General features: G+C 32.7%; 3 protein-coding genes across 5 annotated transcripts; 1 reads left to right on the forward strand and 2 right to left on the reverse strand.

Moving 5' to 3' along the window:
• Positions 1-5,151: 5,151 nt before the first annotated feature.
• On the reverse strand, positions 5,152-6,944 carry LOC126674275 (probable (S)-N-methylcoclaurine 3'-hydroxylase isozyme 2). The gene is made up of 2 exons (XM_050368703.1): positions 6,038-6,944; positions 5,152-5,952 (listed from the first exon to the last, which is right to left on the reverse strand). Exons 1-2 carry the CDS (start codon positions 6,941-6,943, stop codon positions 5,347-5,349), a joined length of 1,512 nt encoding a protein of 503 aa, XP_050224660.1. The 5' UTR covers position 6,944; the 3' UTR covers positions 5,152-5,346.
• A 2,560-nt stretch (positions 6,945-9,504) lies between these two features.
• On the forward strand, positions 9,505-13,159 carry LOC126671509 ((S)-N-methylcoclaurine 3'-hydroxylase isozyme 1-like). Of its 3 annotated transcripts, none has more exons than XR_007639032.2 (3): positions 9,505-10,622; positions 10,710-11,389; positions 12,361-13,159. XR_007639032.2 is itself a non-coding variant. In XM_050365280.2 (2 exons), exons 1-2 carry the CDS (start codon positions 9,717-9,719, stop codon positions 11,313-11,315), a joined length of 1,512 nt encoding a protein of 503 aa, XP_050221237.1. In that variant the 5' UTR covers positions 9,505-9,716; the 3' UTR covers positions 11,316-11,474. The 3 variants fall into 3 exon arrangements, 1 of the variants encoding a protein (XP_050221237.1); XR_007639031.2 differs by lacking the exon at positions 12,361-13,159 and adding an exon at positions 11,470-11,515; XM_050365280.2 differs by lacking the exon at positions 12,361-13,159 and having other exon boundaries at positions 10,710-11,474.
• On the reverse strand, positions 12,195-14,086 carry LOC126671510 (probable (S)-N-methylcoclaurine 3'-hydroxylase isozyme 2). The gene is made up of 2 exons (XM_050365282.2): positions 13,084-14,086; positions 12,195-12,934 (listed from the first exon to the last, which is right to left on the reverse strand). The coding sequence occupies exons 1-2, from the start codon at positions 13,996-13,998 to the stop codon at positions 12,338-12,340; spliced, it is 1,512 nt and encodes a 503-aa protein (XP_050221239.1). The 5' UTR covers positions 13,999-14,086; the 3' UTR covers positions 12,195-12,337.
• Between the last annotated feature and the right edge of the window lie 612 nt (positions 14,087-14,698).

Genomic DNA, 14,698 nt, shown 5'->3' on the forward strand with positions numbered 1-14,698 from the left:
CAAGTTTATCGACAGATTTTATCAATCTAGTGACGAAAAAATCTGTTGGGAAATGACAGTTTTCTAGTAGTGTATATAATAGCGCAAATTACATGGAAATCAACATATGTTATAATTCACATTTTAATCTTTCATATTTAAAAATCAAATAATATAATCCTTTTAATTAATTATCGTCAATGTTTTGTTCCTCTGGCTATTTTTAGTGTTAGTCAACCGAGTCAAATGATTTAATTAAAAAAATTTAAATTTCAATTTAGTCCTTAAATTTCTTTTTGACACAAATACAAATTTAAAATTCAATAGTTCAATAAATTCAATTTATTTAATTTTTATTTCTCTTACTTCTATTTTTTAATTATTTTATTTCATTTAGTTTTATAACTAAAAAAAAAGTAAAACTAAAAAGATTATTTTTTTCAAATAAATTAAAACATTAACAAATATTAAAAATTAAATTGAAGCCATTAACTTAATAAATTTCATAATAATTTTTTAGATCATATTAAACAGTTAATTTCATAAAAAATCACGACCTTTACACGAAATTTTATTTTAATCACGACCATTAAAAGTTGATATATAAAACATGACCTTTTATTTTGACAAAGATACAAAAAACCCTCGTAGTTTTCACAAAAATACAAATCAAGTCCTTTTACCTTTTTAGGGTATAGTTAAGCCCTTTTTATTTTCGAATAGAACAAATAACCCCTTTTATCCAGCATCATTAGAAACACTCGTTAATAACTGACATGTCTTTTATAATCATATAGGAAAAAAGTTCAAAAATATTTTAATGTTTAAATATTTATCAAAAATTTGAGTGGGTAAGTGTCCCAAAAGTAATATAAAAGGTTTTAATTGTTCGATTTTAAAATAATAAGGGTTTAATTGTTTAATTTTAAAAACACGAGGGCTTAATTATGTCCAAAAAAATAAAAGGTCTGATCTATACTTTTGAAAAAAGTCGAGGATTTTTTTTGTATTTTCTGCCTTTTTTTTCTAGTCTATCATTTCAATGTATTTTTGTTGATAAAGTTTTTCATCAGACCATTAATGAAAGACCCAATTTATAAATCGACACTAAAAATTATCTTCTATGTGGGATTAGTAATTTTTATTCACAAAAAATACATTGAATTTTACTTTGCTGATAGATTTAAAATAAAATGAAAGGTCGTGCATTTAAATGCCAAATTTTAAAGGTCGTGAATAAAATGAAATTTCGTGTAAATGTCGTGATGTTTTATAGAACTGGTCCCATATTAAAAATATAAGTTTAAAAATTAAATTAATTTTTTTAATTAGTAATTTGACTCAGTTAATCAACACCGAAAATAAACAAGAAACCTAAACAGTTGACGAGAATAAAAACAAAAAATTATAGTATCATTTAATTTTTAAACTAGAGGGACGTAATTGAGAATCATAACATATATAAAAGCTTCAGAATACTTTGCTTGCATATAGTAATATAGTTTGCGTAATTTTTAATGAAACTGTACCAATTGGTTTAAAAAAAGAAACACAAAATGGCAATATGAAGTAACAAAGAACTGACGAATTGGGTCAACCCATAATACTTGCAAGATCAGTAATAAGCACCATCTAATTTACAGCTACCAGCTGCTTGGAAGGTGGTCGCTAGGAAATTGAGCCGGTGCCGGGGGCGTGAATGTGGTGCTGGAGAGTGAACATGTGGGGCAAACGGTGGCACCGGTATATCGACTGATTTGCCTAATTAATACAAACAAAATAATAACGAATAAAGGATCAATTTACCTTTTAAATTAACACGAAAAATAGAAAAATCAATTCTACGAAAATCAGTCCAAAAATTCAATGATTTATCTCTTTATATATTTTTGATATTAGTCAAATGAGTCAAAAAATTTAAACTAAAAGAATTTAAATTTAAATTAAATCGTTAAACTTTTTTTTGATACAAATATAAATTATAAATTTATAAAATTCAATTACTTATTAGATCCAACGTATTTAATTTTTATTTCTTTTACTTCATTTGGTTTTTGAAAATTAAAAAAAATAAAACTAAAAAAATTACTTTAGAAAAATGTTAATAAATATTAAAAATTAAATTAAAACCATTAATTCAGTAAATCTCACGATAAAATGGTTCTATATAAATATATTAAAAATATAAGTTTAATTGAAATTTAATTTTTTTAATTTAGTCATTCAACTCAACTGACTAATACTAATAATAGACAAAAAAAAAATGAAAAAATTGTGGGAAACAAAAATAAAAAACTTTATCTTTTTTTATAATATTAATATTATGCAAAGGAAATAATTCTGGGTTGCTAATTTGTAATGAAACTGTACCAATTTGTTAAAAAGAAAGAAACACAAAATGGGATACGAAGTAAGAAAGAGCTGGCGAAGCTCCCAAAGAGGGTCAACTCCATAATACTTGCAAGGTTAGCAATAAGCATCATCTTGTACAGCTACGACCTTCTTAAAAGGTGGTCGCTAGGAAATTGAGCCGATGCCCAGGGCGTGCATGTGGTGCTGGAGAGTGAAACATGTGGGCGAGAGGGTGGCACCGATGGGAATGGCAATGGGATAAGGATCCCCCGTTTTTTTTTTTTGGGAAATGTCCATCAATTACCCCCATAAATACGGAAATGGATAAAAATCATTTCATATCCACAAAAATAAAAAAGAGACGACGAGTATAGCTCCTACCTTATGGGGATCCTCATTCCCGTCTCTATAGAAACCCCATGTATATATATATATATTATGTTATATCATACTCCCTCCGTCACAAATTGATAGGCACTATTTCAAATTTCTTTGTTCCAAATTATAGGCATTAGATATTTATTTAACTAAATAATTGTCAAGTATACCCTCATCAATTATAAAAAATATCTTGAAAACACAACAAAAATCACAAAAGGACAAAAATTACCATTATATTAAATGAGGCAAGTATGGTATTTTTTTTTGAAGTTAAAAAAAAAAAAATTCTTAATATATTAATATATTAATTCCTTTTTAACGTATTTTTTCATATATTAATTCATTTTTTCTAGGGATCATAAATTTCTTAATATCCGTATTTGTCCTAAACTGCCTATCGGTTGGTAATTGTGTTTCGTATTTTTATAGATGAATTATCTTGTTCGGGACTCAGGAACGGAGCCGGCCCCTCCCAAATTTTTTTCTTGGCTTGAAAAAGCCTTTTAAATTTGTTATTTACAAAAAAAGTATTAAAATTAAGTTTAGATTTTTACATATATTGCCCCTTTCAATTTTTTTCTTCAAAAATATCCTTGATGCATGTATATAAATGTAGTTATTAATTTTAAATTTCTATATAATTTGATCCCCTTTAAAATTAATTCTGGCTCCGCCCCTGCCGGGGCTCGACAGTTTCTTTAGAGTCCGATTGTGATAGAAGCTATAGAACTTCGAATTCGCTGATTGTTGCTAATAAATTATCAGGATTTAATTTTTAAAGAGGATTGATAGAGTTGTATAAATGCAATGCATGTTTGTTCTATTCATGATATAGATGTTCGATATACTCTTTACCCATATTTTCGGTTTTTAAAAATTAGATTTCACATTATTGTAACGTTGTGGCTTATTTAGTGGCTAGAAAAGTCTTTATAGAAAACTGCCAAACTGTATCATCATTTCTTTTTTTAAATAGCTCACTCCTTAATATCGATGAGTCATGCGTTTTTCATACTTTATCTAGCCTTTAAAAAAGCAATAATCACTATACGTTGAACAGTTAATAGTGAAAATGGGTTTTCTTATAAGTTGCACAAAGGTTTAAAATGATCAGAAAACTATGTCATGTATGTTTGTTTTTTGAAATTTTTGTAGAAAACGCTTTGATTTTTTCTTTGTAAAAATATGTTTTTTTAAAACTTTTTTTTATAAAATATACTTTTTTCCGATCCACCAATACTCTATCAAAAATGGTAATTTTTTTTTGTTATTAGTCTTTAAAATATATTTTTCATTAAGTTCTAGGCTCTTCAGTTTTTTCTATTCTAAGCCTTTCTACCCTTGCTGCATTGTATCTAAGTAGATCATCTCAGTTGAAAAACTTATTGATTTTCTGGAGCTCTTCAAGGCAGACGGTAATTTACGTTGCCCTTAAATCAAAAATAGAAAACATAGCTTTTACCTTATCGATTAAAATGGCAGCAAATGCATTGTGGACCTTTGAAACCAATCAAAGATTTCTTATCAATTAAAACAAAACACGATATAAACTAATACCTAAAGATATTCTTTGGCGGAGAAACTAACAGAAACTCGTGTGTTTTTGGGTATATAAAATTTAATGATTGTCACTACCAAAATATATAAATTCTATTTAGAAATATCAAGATATGTGTGTGATTTAGGTTGGTGCTACAAAAAAGAGAATAAACATAAATTTTGATTATAGGTCCGTAAGATTTTCAACCTTGCTAATTAAATTTTTGGTTTAATTCGGTTCGGGTTAAAAAAGTCAACAATCAACGAATATTGTTTAATTCAGATACTCCCTCCGTCCACAAAAGATAGGCTTGTTTCATTTACACACATATTAAGAAAATTAGTCTAATAATACTAACTTTCTATAATACCCTTATTAACTAGTTAATGCATTCTTTTTTTATATGCATTTTTATTGATTAATAATTAAAAATCACCCATAAAGTATACATAAAATTACTTTTAATATTGAAACTATCAAAAAGCATTAATTATTGTTGTTATCAGCTTTATCACTTTAATTTAGTTGACTAAAGCTAATTCAATTAAGGGTATTTTAGACATTTATCTATTTAACTATTTTCTAAAAATGGAAACAAGCCTATGATTTGGGACGCTCAAAATAGAAACAAGTCTATCTTTTGTGGACGGAGGGAGTATTTGTTTTTCCATCTCGGTTCGAGATCAACGATATCCTTGCACAACCCTAATTGCAACTATCACTGAGATTATTCCGATTTTATTTATTGTTTCAACGGTATCTTTCTTAAGCAAGAATAAGTATATAAGGCAACCGTTTGCCATGTTAGAACATTTAAGACCATTGGATTTGATTTAAAAGTTCAACGAATAAAATGCCGTATCAGAAAATAAATTGTGCACTACAACTTGCAACAGGACTTTGTTCACAAACACACACGTATATATAAAGAGATTACAACGGCAAAAGTAGAATTAAACTCGCAGACAAGATCAGATTGCAGCACCATGCACACTTATAAAGAACTTCATGGGCAGTTTTTTAGGGTTCCTTACAAGTATTTTTCTGACCAGATATTTTATTAGAAGAAAAAACAATGCAAATCTTGAAACTTATTATATTCTTCGTCTAGTGGGAACAAGAAGCAGAGGTTGTTCCTTCTGCAATGTTAAACCAAACTTCTCAGACATGTCTAACTCGGCAAAGTCCTCACCATCTGGAAGAGACCAATCAAACTGATGTATTAAAGTGGCCAAGATCAAGTGAAGTTGTCTTGCAGCCATTGGCATTCCAGCACAAATTCTTCGTCCTGATCCGAACGGTATTAGCTCAAAATCATTCCCTTTGAAGTCTACATTTGATCCCAAAAACCTGCTTGGATTAAACAGTAACGGTTCCTCCCAGACCGAGGGATCCCGCCCAATCGCGTATATATTTACCAATACCTGAGCGTCTTTCGGAACTGTATAATTCATAACTTCGCACGTTTCTGGAGCGTGATGGCCGAGGAATCCAATAGGAGGGTGCAATCTCATAGTTTCCTTTAGACAGGCGTTTAGATATTCAAATTTAGAAATATCAGATTCTTTAACTGAGTTCGTTTTTGTTTCTCGATCCACCTCGTCCCGAGCTGTTTGCATGATTTGTTTGTTCTTAAGCAATTCAGTCATTGCCCATTCCACTGTTGTGCTAGTAGTATCTGCCCCTGCAAGCAACAATTCCTGCAAACAAACATCTATTTTTCATTAAAATTTACGCAGACGAAATACTTGAGAGAAAAAAAAAGTGAAAGGAAAGGACACATACAATGGCCAGCCAATTGATCTGATTATCATCAAAACCATTAGCTAAAAAAACATCCAAGAAATCAGCTGTGGTAGAGCCATGACTATAGGTTTCTTTTCTTTCCTTGACATGATTTTCCCAGGCTGCAAAGATTTCTTTCAAGCAGTCTGTCAACTTCTTTTGCATACCTTGAGGATCTAACCGAGCTAATATCGGATAAAAATCGGATATATTCGGAGCAACGAACAGATAAAACAGTCTTGATACTACCTTTTTCAGTACGCTACTCCTACCTTCATCTTCATAACTAAGCAAGTCCTTAGAGAATAAAAGATTACAAATTATGTTAAAAACACAAGTGAATACAACTTCACTGAGATTCACAACTTGCCCTTGCTTTCTACTAATAAACTCCACCATCTCTCTCAATTTCTCCTCCCTCATTGCAGCCTGCGATTCGATGGCTTTGGCGGAGAAAAGCTCGGTCCTGCACAAGGTTCGCAAGGACCTCCATTTATCATTGCAAGTGGGCGCCAAAATAATCGCTACGCGGTCTATTTCATAGACCTTATAGGGTAGTGCTGTTTGTATACTTCTAGCCGAAAGCAAACCATCATGAGTTTTCAGAATTGCTTTTGCAGCCATAGGAGAAGAGGCGACAACGACGACTCGCGTGCCAAGCCTTAGCGAAATGAGAGGGCCATGAAGTTTGGAAAAATGAGTAAGGGAGATATGAAGTTTTTTCCCAATTTGATGAATGTTGCCTATGATAGGCCATGGCCTCGGACCTGGAGGAAGAGGTCGCCTTTTCGCGTACCGAGAAGTAATACGTTTGTGGATGAAGAAGACGACGGGTAGAAGAAGAAGAAGAACATAAGGAGGAGATAATAGGTCGAGCAGCATTGTCGGCAAAGGTGTTCTATCCATGTTCTGCATTGGGTGCAGTATGTGCTTGCTGTTAGGAGTTTATATAGTCACACAGGAGATAGCTAATAGACCAAGCAAACTTCAAAAAAATGCATTCACATTTTTTAATTAAAAAGTCAAGGCAGAATGCATTCCAAAAAATTGTTTCTTACGCTCCTTCATGTGTTAATAAAAAATAAAAAATACATGGTTGAGCTATTTTTGGATAACTCATTCGGTTGATCATTTAAGTCATTATCTTTTATCATACTAAATTGCAGCTAGTTAGTTGTGGTTAAGGGGTTTCATCGAACAAACATAAAGAGATCAAAGTGTCGAATTTGCTCTTATCTTAATCAATCGCCAAATTATAAAAAGGTATAAAATAATTTATCAAATTATAGTTTTTTTTTATAAAACAGTTATCAAATTATGAAAATTTATAAGATAATTATTAAAAATAATTTTTTTTCATAAAATAGTATCAAATTATAGTTCAGGGACTTTTTAAATTTTTTTATAATTAATTCAATAATCGTCTAGTCGTCCGGTTTAAAAAATGTAAAATCGGAAATCTGATTGAACCGGTTGGACCGCTGCCAAACCTGATGAAGAGAATTAGGGACGAAAAAATCAGCTGCTAAAAACTTAAAATTCGTTGTTGATTTTTTTTTTATATTTTTTTCTTAAATTTTGTTGTACCGGTTCAACTGCCAATTGAACCAAACCAAAAACCGGTGGTTTTACTGTTTCAGCCATCAGTTCAATTTTTAAAATACTTCGTAAACTTTATATCAGTAGTATTAAAGTTATACTAACAATAAAATATGCTAAGATTTGACTAACAAAACACGCAAAAATATAACAATAAATTAATATAAAAAGTTAACTTCTAATTTTATAATTTCTTTTATTTGTTTAAATAATAAAAATAATGCAAATGAGTGTTGGCCCAGTTGGCCACACTTTACATATGCAGAGGGAGTGGGTTTGACCCACCCCTTCCCGGCCAGTGGGATGAAAAAAATAAATTTCTTAAAAAAAATTAATACTGACCACTAACACTTAATCTAGTGCAATTCTACCTTCAAAAAATATGCTAATTTAATTTTGAGAAGAAATAAATAATTTTTTTAATTTTTTTTGGACTTTAACGAATGATAATTTTTTTACGTTCTTTCTTTTTATTTTGAAAATATGAAATAGTCAAATACAACATTACTTATTGTTAATAATATAAAAATAACATATTCTTTAGGATATTAAAAAATGTAATAAGTGACAAAACAGAATGAAACGGAAAACAATCAAAAATTCTAATTTTTTTTTACAGTTTTTAAAGGCTTAATCACCAAAAAAACACTAACCTTTTAGCCCATTTTCACTTGCACCCCGACGTTGTAATTTTGTCTATATCACCCAAGTTTGCATCTTTCGTTTCCAATTACACCCTAAATACTAAATTGACCCTTTTTCACTTGAAAAAAGTGACAATTTGATCCTTTACTGTTAGTATAATTTTTAAAAAGAACTTAATGTTATAAAAAAGAACACCCTCTTCTATGTAAATTAGAAAATTAATAATAATTTTTTATTTAAATATTAGATATTAAAAAAAAATTCTACCTCGATGCTTTTTTACGACTTCAACCTATATTGAATTAATAGTTTCTAATTAATGAATAAATATATACAAATATTTAATTAATTTTATTATATTCAAATATTTTTTATAATAGAAATTATTTTTTAAAAATTCATTCGTTTTCCTCGTGACCGCTTCGGGTTCGTCACGAGAAAAACGAACCAGATCTGATTTAAACAAATTAGATCTGGTTCAAACGAACTAGATCTGGTTCGTCTTCCTCACAAAGGAAGACGAACAGGTCATCCTTAATGAGGAAGACCATGGTTCGAACAAGATTTGGTTCGAACTAGGTTCGTCTTCCTCGTGACAAATTTCATCACGAGGAAGACGAGCGGGTTGTCGATTTTTTTTAAAAAGTAATTATATATTTTATTAAATAATTTATATTAATTAAAATTTTAAATATATTAATTTACTGGGAAAGAAGGTTTTTTGTTTATTTTATAATATTAAATATTTTTCAGAAAATAAATTAAAAATAAAGGATCAAATTGACATTTTTTTTATTGAAAAGAGATCAATTTAATTTTTTAGGGTGTAATTGGAAACGAAATGTGCGAATTTGGATGATATAGACAAAATTGCAACGTCAGGATGCAAGTGAAAAGGGGCTTAAATGTCGGGATTTTTTTTTTATAGGAAAATTCAGTTATTTTGACATAATCCAGTGTTTTTAGTGATTATAAGCCTTGTGCAGCCACCGTGTGTTCAATTCCTGCATAAACGCTCCCTTTCCCCGATTATCAAAAATAAAAAAAAAAAATATGAAACTGCCGTTGATTGTTGGGCAACTAAGCATTTAGCAAGAACCTTAACATTGCTGATGTTGGAATTTGATGGGAGTGAAGACTGTGAAGTTTCTGGAATTTGATGATGTAGCGGAAGCAGCTCTATATCTTGATGGCGACAACTCTGTATTTATGACATGGTGAGTTGAATCTTTTGTTCCATTCACTGTGTAGCTTAATTTACATTTGTAACAAAATGTTAGAAATGCTCTGTTCATGTTCGATGAAAGTCCTCAACCACAACTTGACTAGCTGTAATTTAGTACGACAAATGAATGACTGGCTGAATTAGTCATCACACAAATAGGTCAACAGTGACTCGTTTAACGATTGTAATAACAGAGTTGGAGTTTTAGTTATGCAGAAGATGGATCAAACACCTTTGGCATCAACCTTGTTATCCCCCCCTTATGTACTTCTTCTTCTACTACCTCTTGTCTTCATCATCCACAAATATTTTACCTCCGTTTCTTCGAAAAGCCGACCTCTTCCTCCAGGTCCGAGGCCATGGCCAATCATAGGAAACATTCATCAAATTGGGAAAAACCTTCATATCTCCCTTACCCATTTTGCCAAACTTTATGGCCCTCTCATTTCACTAAGACTCGGCACTCGAGTCGTCGTTGTCGCCTCTTCTCCTATGGCTGCAAGTGAAATTCTCAAAACTCATGACCGCTTGCTTTCTGCTAGAAGTATACAGAAAGCACTCCCGTATAAGATCTGTGATGTTGATCGTGTAGCCATTGTTTGGGCTTCCACTTGCAATGACAGATGGAAGTCATTGCGGGCCTTGTGCAGGACCGAGCTTTTCTCCAACAAGGCAATCGAATCACAGGCTGCAATGAGGGAGAAGAAAATGACAGAGATGGTGGAGTTTTTGAGTACAAAGCAAGGACAGGTAGTCAATCTTGGTGAGGTTGTGTTTACTTGTGCTTTTAACACGATTTACAATCTTTTATTCTCGAGGGACTTGCTTAGTTTTGAAGAGGAAGATAAGAATAGCGGACTGAAAAAGGTGACATCGAGATTGATGGAGCTGACCGTTGCTCCAAATATAGCTGATTTCTATCCAATATTGTCTAGGTTAGATCCTCAAGGTATGCAAAAGGAGATGTCTCAGTGCATGAAAGAAATCTTTGCAGCTTGGGAAAGTCACGTCAAGGAAAGAAGAGAAACCCATGTCCATGGCTCTCCTATAATTGATTTCTTGGGTGTTTTTCTTGCCAATGATTTTGATGATGATCAGATCAATTGGTTGGCTTTTGTATGCATCTTTTCCTTTCACCCTTTTTTTGGACATATATATTCTTATAATTGAATATTTTTTGATGAATAAGATGTTTGTTTGCAGGAATTGTTGCTAGCAGGCTCAGAAACTACAAGCACAGCAATAGAATGGGCAATGACTGAACTGCTTAAGAACAAACAAGTCATGGAAAAAGCTTGTGAAGAAGTGGATATAGAAATTAAACTTAACTCGATGAAGGAATCTGATATTTCTAAACTCGAGTATCTAAATGCATGTGTAAAGGAATCTCTAAGATTGCATCCTCCTGTTGCATTCCTCCTTCACCGTGCTTTGGAAACATGTGAAGTTATGAATTATACAGTTCTAAAAGATGCTCAAATTTTGGTGAATATATGGGCTATCGGGAGGGATCCCTCAGTTTGGGAAGAGCCGTTGCTGTTCAATCCAAGCAGGTTTCTGAGCTCAAGTGTTGACTTCAAAGGACATGATTTTGAGCTAATCCCATTTGGATCGGGAAGAAGAATTTGTGTTGGACTACCAATGGCTACAAGGCAGCTTCACTTGATTTTGGCCACTTTGATACATCACTTTGATTGGTCTCTTCCAAACGGTGGGGATTTTGTCAGCTTAGATATGACTGAAAAGTTTGGTCTAACATTGCAGAAGCGACAACCTTTGTTTCTCGTTCCCTCAAGACGAAGATTATAGTGAACTTTAACATTTCTATTGTTTTATCTTATCTGGTCAGAGAAATGCCTGTTACACAGTCCATCAAGTTCTCTGTAAGTGTTCATTGTAATATCTGATACTGCATTCTATTGTTAAAGTTTTAAATCAACTGAATGTATGAACTTCTGTGCAGTCCAATACTCTGTGAAATAGGGATCATTACAGTGTCATTAAACCGATTCAAGTATGTTTATTCTCCTCAAATTTAAGATGTCCTTATCGGGATTGATTTTTAGGTTAAAATGGCATTTCAGGTGGTTTAGTACCACTCTTTTCTTCTCTTAATCCGGCTTAGCTCAATAACATCACAGTGATTAAGATATCACATTTAGCAATATGTTGTGATATTTTCTGCAAATACTCTTTTTTAAATGAAACAGTGTGTTTCATATGTGGTGAATGAGTTGTCTTTCGGTAGCCACGTCAGTCGAGATAGTTGCAAAAAAACAAAAAAAAGAGATGGTGAATGAGATTGACAATTTTTAAAGGTCGTAACATAATTGAAATTTCGTGTAAAAGCGATTGATTTTATACAAATTAACCTAAACTTTTAGGTATATGTCATTTAAATCAAGTAGATAGCAACTGGGATCGAGTCTTATCGCAATCAATTCAATGAAACCGACCTGTCTTTGTTTTTTTTTTTAAGACTGACAGATATCTAGTTGTAGCTGTATGAACTGATATTGTGAATCAAACAAGTGTTTGCTGTGCCTGTGGTCCATAAAAGCCAGTTGCTTGTCTTTTTATATGTAGTAGTAATAGATTTTCTTCGGTAGGTAATCAAAGTGATGTATATACATGTGAATTATTACCTCAAAATGTAAATTGATTAGTGCTCAACAAGAATTACACACGTTACTCAAAATGTAAATTGATTAGTGCTCAACAAGAATTACACACGTAACTGATAACGGCAAGTAAAATTACTACAGAAAAGCCATGCATCATCCTTCATCTAAAAACTTGAATTTGAAGTCATTTTCCGCAATCCGCTCGATTTAACTTTTTCTTTTGAGTTTAGGAACGACAAGAAGAGGCGAATCCTTGGTCAGTGTGATTCCAAATCTATCATTCATATCCAGCGATGAATGAACAGACCAATCAAAGCCATGAATCAAAGAGGCTAAGATCAACACAAGCTGTCTCGAAGCCACTGCTAGTCCTGGACACACCCTTCGTCCTGAACCAAACGGTAACAACTGAAAATCATGACCTTTAAACTCCACATTTGGCAGCACAAATCTTTCCGGTTTAAACCTAAGCGGATCTTTCCATACTGATGGATCGCGTCCTATTGCCCAAACATTCACAAGTACTTGAGAATCCTTTGGAATTATATAGCCCATAACTTCACAAGTCTCTGCTGCTCGACGTGGAATCAGAAATGGAGCTGGAGGGTGTAATCTTAATGTTTCTTTTACACACGCATTCACATACTCGAGCTTAGAAATATCAGATTCTTTTATGTTGCTGCGCTGGATTTCTGTATCAACCTCTTCTGCAACATTTTGTAAGATTGCTCTTTCTTTCAGTAGCTCAGTCATCGCCCATTCTACTACTGTGGTAGTAGTGTCCACCCCTGCAGCAAACAGTTCCTACACCAAAAGATTATTGATAAGTTGATATCTATGTAGCACGGAAACAGAAATATTGAAATAGAATTCAACTAAACGACATAAGAACAGCTTATACATAGAGTTTAAGAATTTGAGAAATGAAAATAAAATGCCGAAAATGTACTTACAAGAACCAACCAATTGATTTGATGATCATCAAATCCTTTAGAAAGAAAAATATCTAAAAAATCTTTCTGTGGCGAATCTTTATTAGTTTGTCTTCTTTTCTTGATGTCATTTTCCCAAACGCAAAACATTTTCTCCAGGCGATTCGCCATCTTCGTTTTTATGCCCTGAGGATCCAATCTTGTGAAAATAGGATAAAAATCAGCAATATTTGGAGCTGTAGACAACTCCATCGTTGTAGTGATAAGATTTTTCAAACCACTAGCTATGCCTTGATGATCTTCATAACTAAGCAAATCCTTTGAAAATAAAAGATTAGAAATTGTGTTGAAAGCTGTAGTGAACACAATTTCTCCAATATTCACTACCTCTCCTTGTTTTTTACTCAGAAAATCCATCATTTCACTCACTTTCTTTTCCCTCAAACTGGCTTGCGATTCCACTGCTTTCGCCGAGAAAAGTTCAGTCCTGCACATAGCTCGTAACAGCTTCCAATGATCACTGCAGGACGGGTTCCAAACGATGGCTACACGGTCAAGATAGCCATCTCCGTAAGGAAATGCAGCCGGTATAGTTCTAGCAGAGAATAAACGATCGTGAGTTTTGAGAATTTCAGCTGCGGAAGTAGGAGAAGAGGCAACCACAAGGAGACGAGAGCCGAGTCTTAGTGAAATAAGAGGGCCGTGAAGTTTGGCGAAGTGAGCAAGAGAGGCATGAGGTTTTTTTCCGAGATGAAGAATGTTGCCTATAATAGGCCATGGCTTAGGACCCGGAGGAAGAGGAGTAAAGCGTTTTGAAGACGAATGGGTAAGAATTTTGTGGTTGATTAGGATGATGAAGATGAGAGTTAGAAGAAGAAGAAGAAGAAATGGAAGAGAAAAGATGTTGAACAGAGTTGTTAAAGCTGTGTTATCCATATTATATACTATAAATGCAATTGCAGACAAGAAGATGAGGAGTGGAGAAAGAAACCATTTTATATCTTTATTTATAGAACTATGACATTAAAGATAGTAAAAGACAATTTTAATATTTTTTGATTGAACTTTTTAATAATGATAAAAAGCCAGATTTGTGGATGGGAAGCAAAAGAAACAAAGAAAGGTGGGTTCACAGAATTGATTGCGATAAACCAGTTGCTATTTACTTACTCTTAAATTTTAACATTCAGTTCATTTAAAACTTAAACAACAGAATGCTTTATGATACACATGAGCTGTAACTCAATTGTTATAAGCGCTGAGCAGTATTCTACTAAGAATTTCATGAGCCATTACAAGCATTGTTTTGACCATATAAAAAAAAGAACTATAAGAAGTTTAAAATTCATTATGTTTTTCGTCTTGTGGGAACAAAAAGCAGAGGTTGTTGCTTCGGCAATGTTATACCAAATTTTTCAGTCATATCTAAGCTGGCCAAATCCTCACCATTGGAAGAGACCAATCAAAGTGATGTACGAAAGAGGCTGATATCGACTGAAGCTGCCTTGCAGCCAACGGCAGTCCAGCACAAAGTCGTCTACCTGATCCAAATGGTATTAGCTCAAAATCATGTCCTTTGAAGTCTATATTTGAGCCCAAAAACATGCTTGGATTGAACAACGGCTCCTATTGCCTA

The sequence above is a fragment of the Mercurialis annua genome, linkage group LG3 (assembly GCF_937616625.2).
Source record: "Mercurialis annua linkage group LG3, ddMerAnnu1.2, whole genome shotgun sequence".
Lineage (NCBI taxonomy): Eukaryota > Viridiplantae > Streptophyta > Magnoliopsida > Malpighiales > Euphorbiaceae > Mercurialis > Mercurialis annua.

What these genes read in the sequence shown, in the direction of transcription:
- LOC126671509 (XM_050365280.2), top strand. Translation starts at nt 9,717, where the DNA reads ATGCAGAAGATGGATCAAACACCTTTGGCATCAACCTTGTTATCCCCC. An exon ending in AGATCAATTGGTTGGCTTTT is followed by an intron (nt 10,623 to 10,709) that starts GTATGCATCTTT and finishes GTTTGTTTGCAG; the next exon opens with GAATTGTTGCTAGCAGGCTC.
- LOC126674275 (XM_050368703.1), bottom strand. Translation starts at nt 6,943, where the DNA reads ATGGATAGAACACCTTTGCCGACAATGCTGCTCGACCTATTATCTCCT. An exon ending in AGATCAATTGGCTGGCCATT is followed by an intron (nt 5,953 to 6,037) that starts GTATGTGTCCTT and finishes GTTTGTTTGCAG; the next exon opens with GAATTGTTGCTTGCAGGGGC.
- LOC126671510 (XM_050365282.2), bottom strand. Translation starts at nt 13,998, where the DNA reads ATGGATAACACAGCTTTAACAACTCTGTTCAACATCTTTTCTCTTCCA. An exon ending in AAATCAATTGGTTGGTTCTT is followed by an intron (nt 12,935 to 13,083) that starts GTAAGTACATTT and finishes CTTTTGGTGTAG; the next exon opens with GAACTGTTTGCTGCAGGGGT.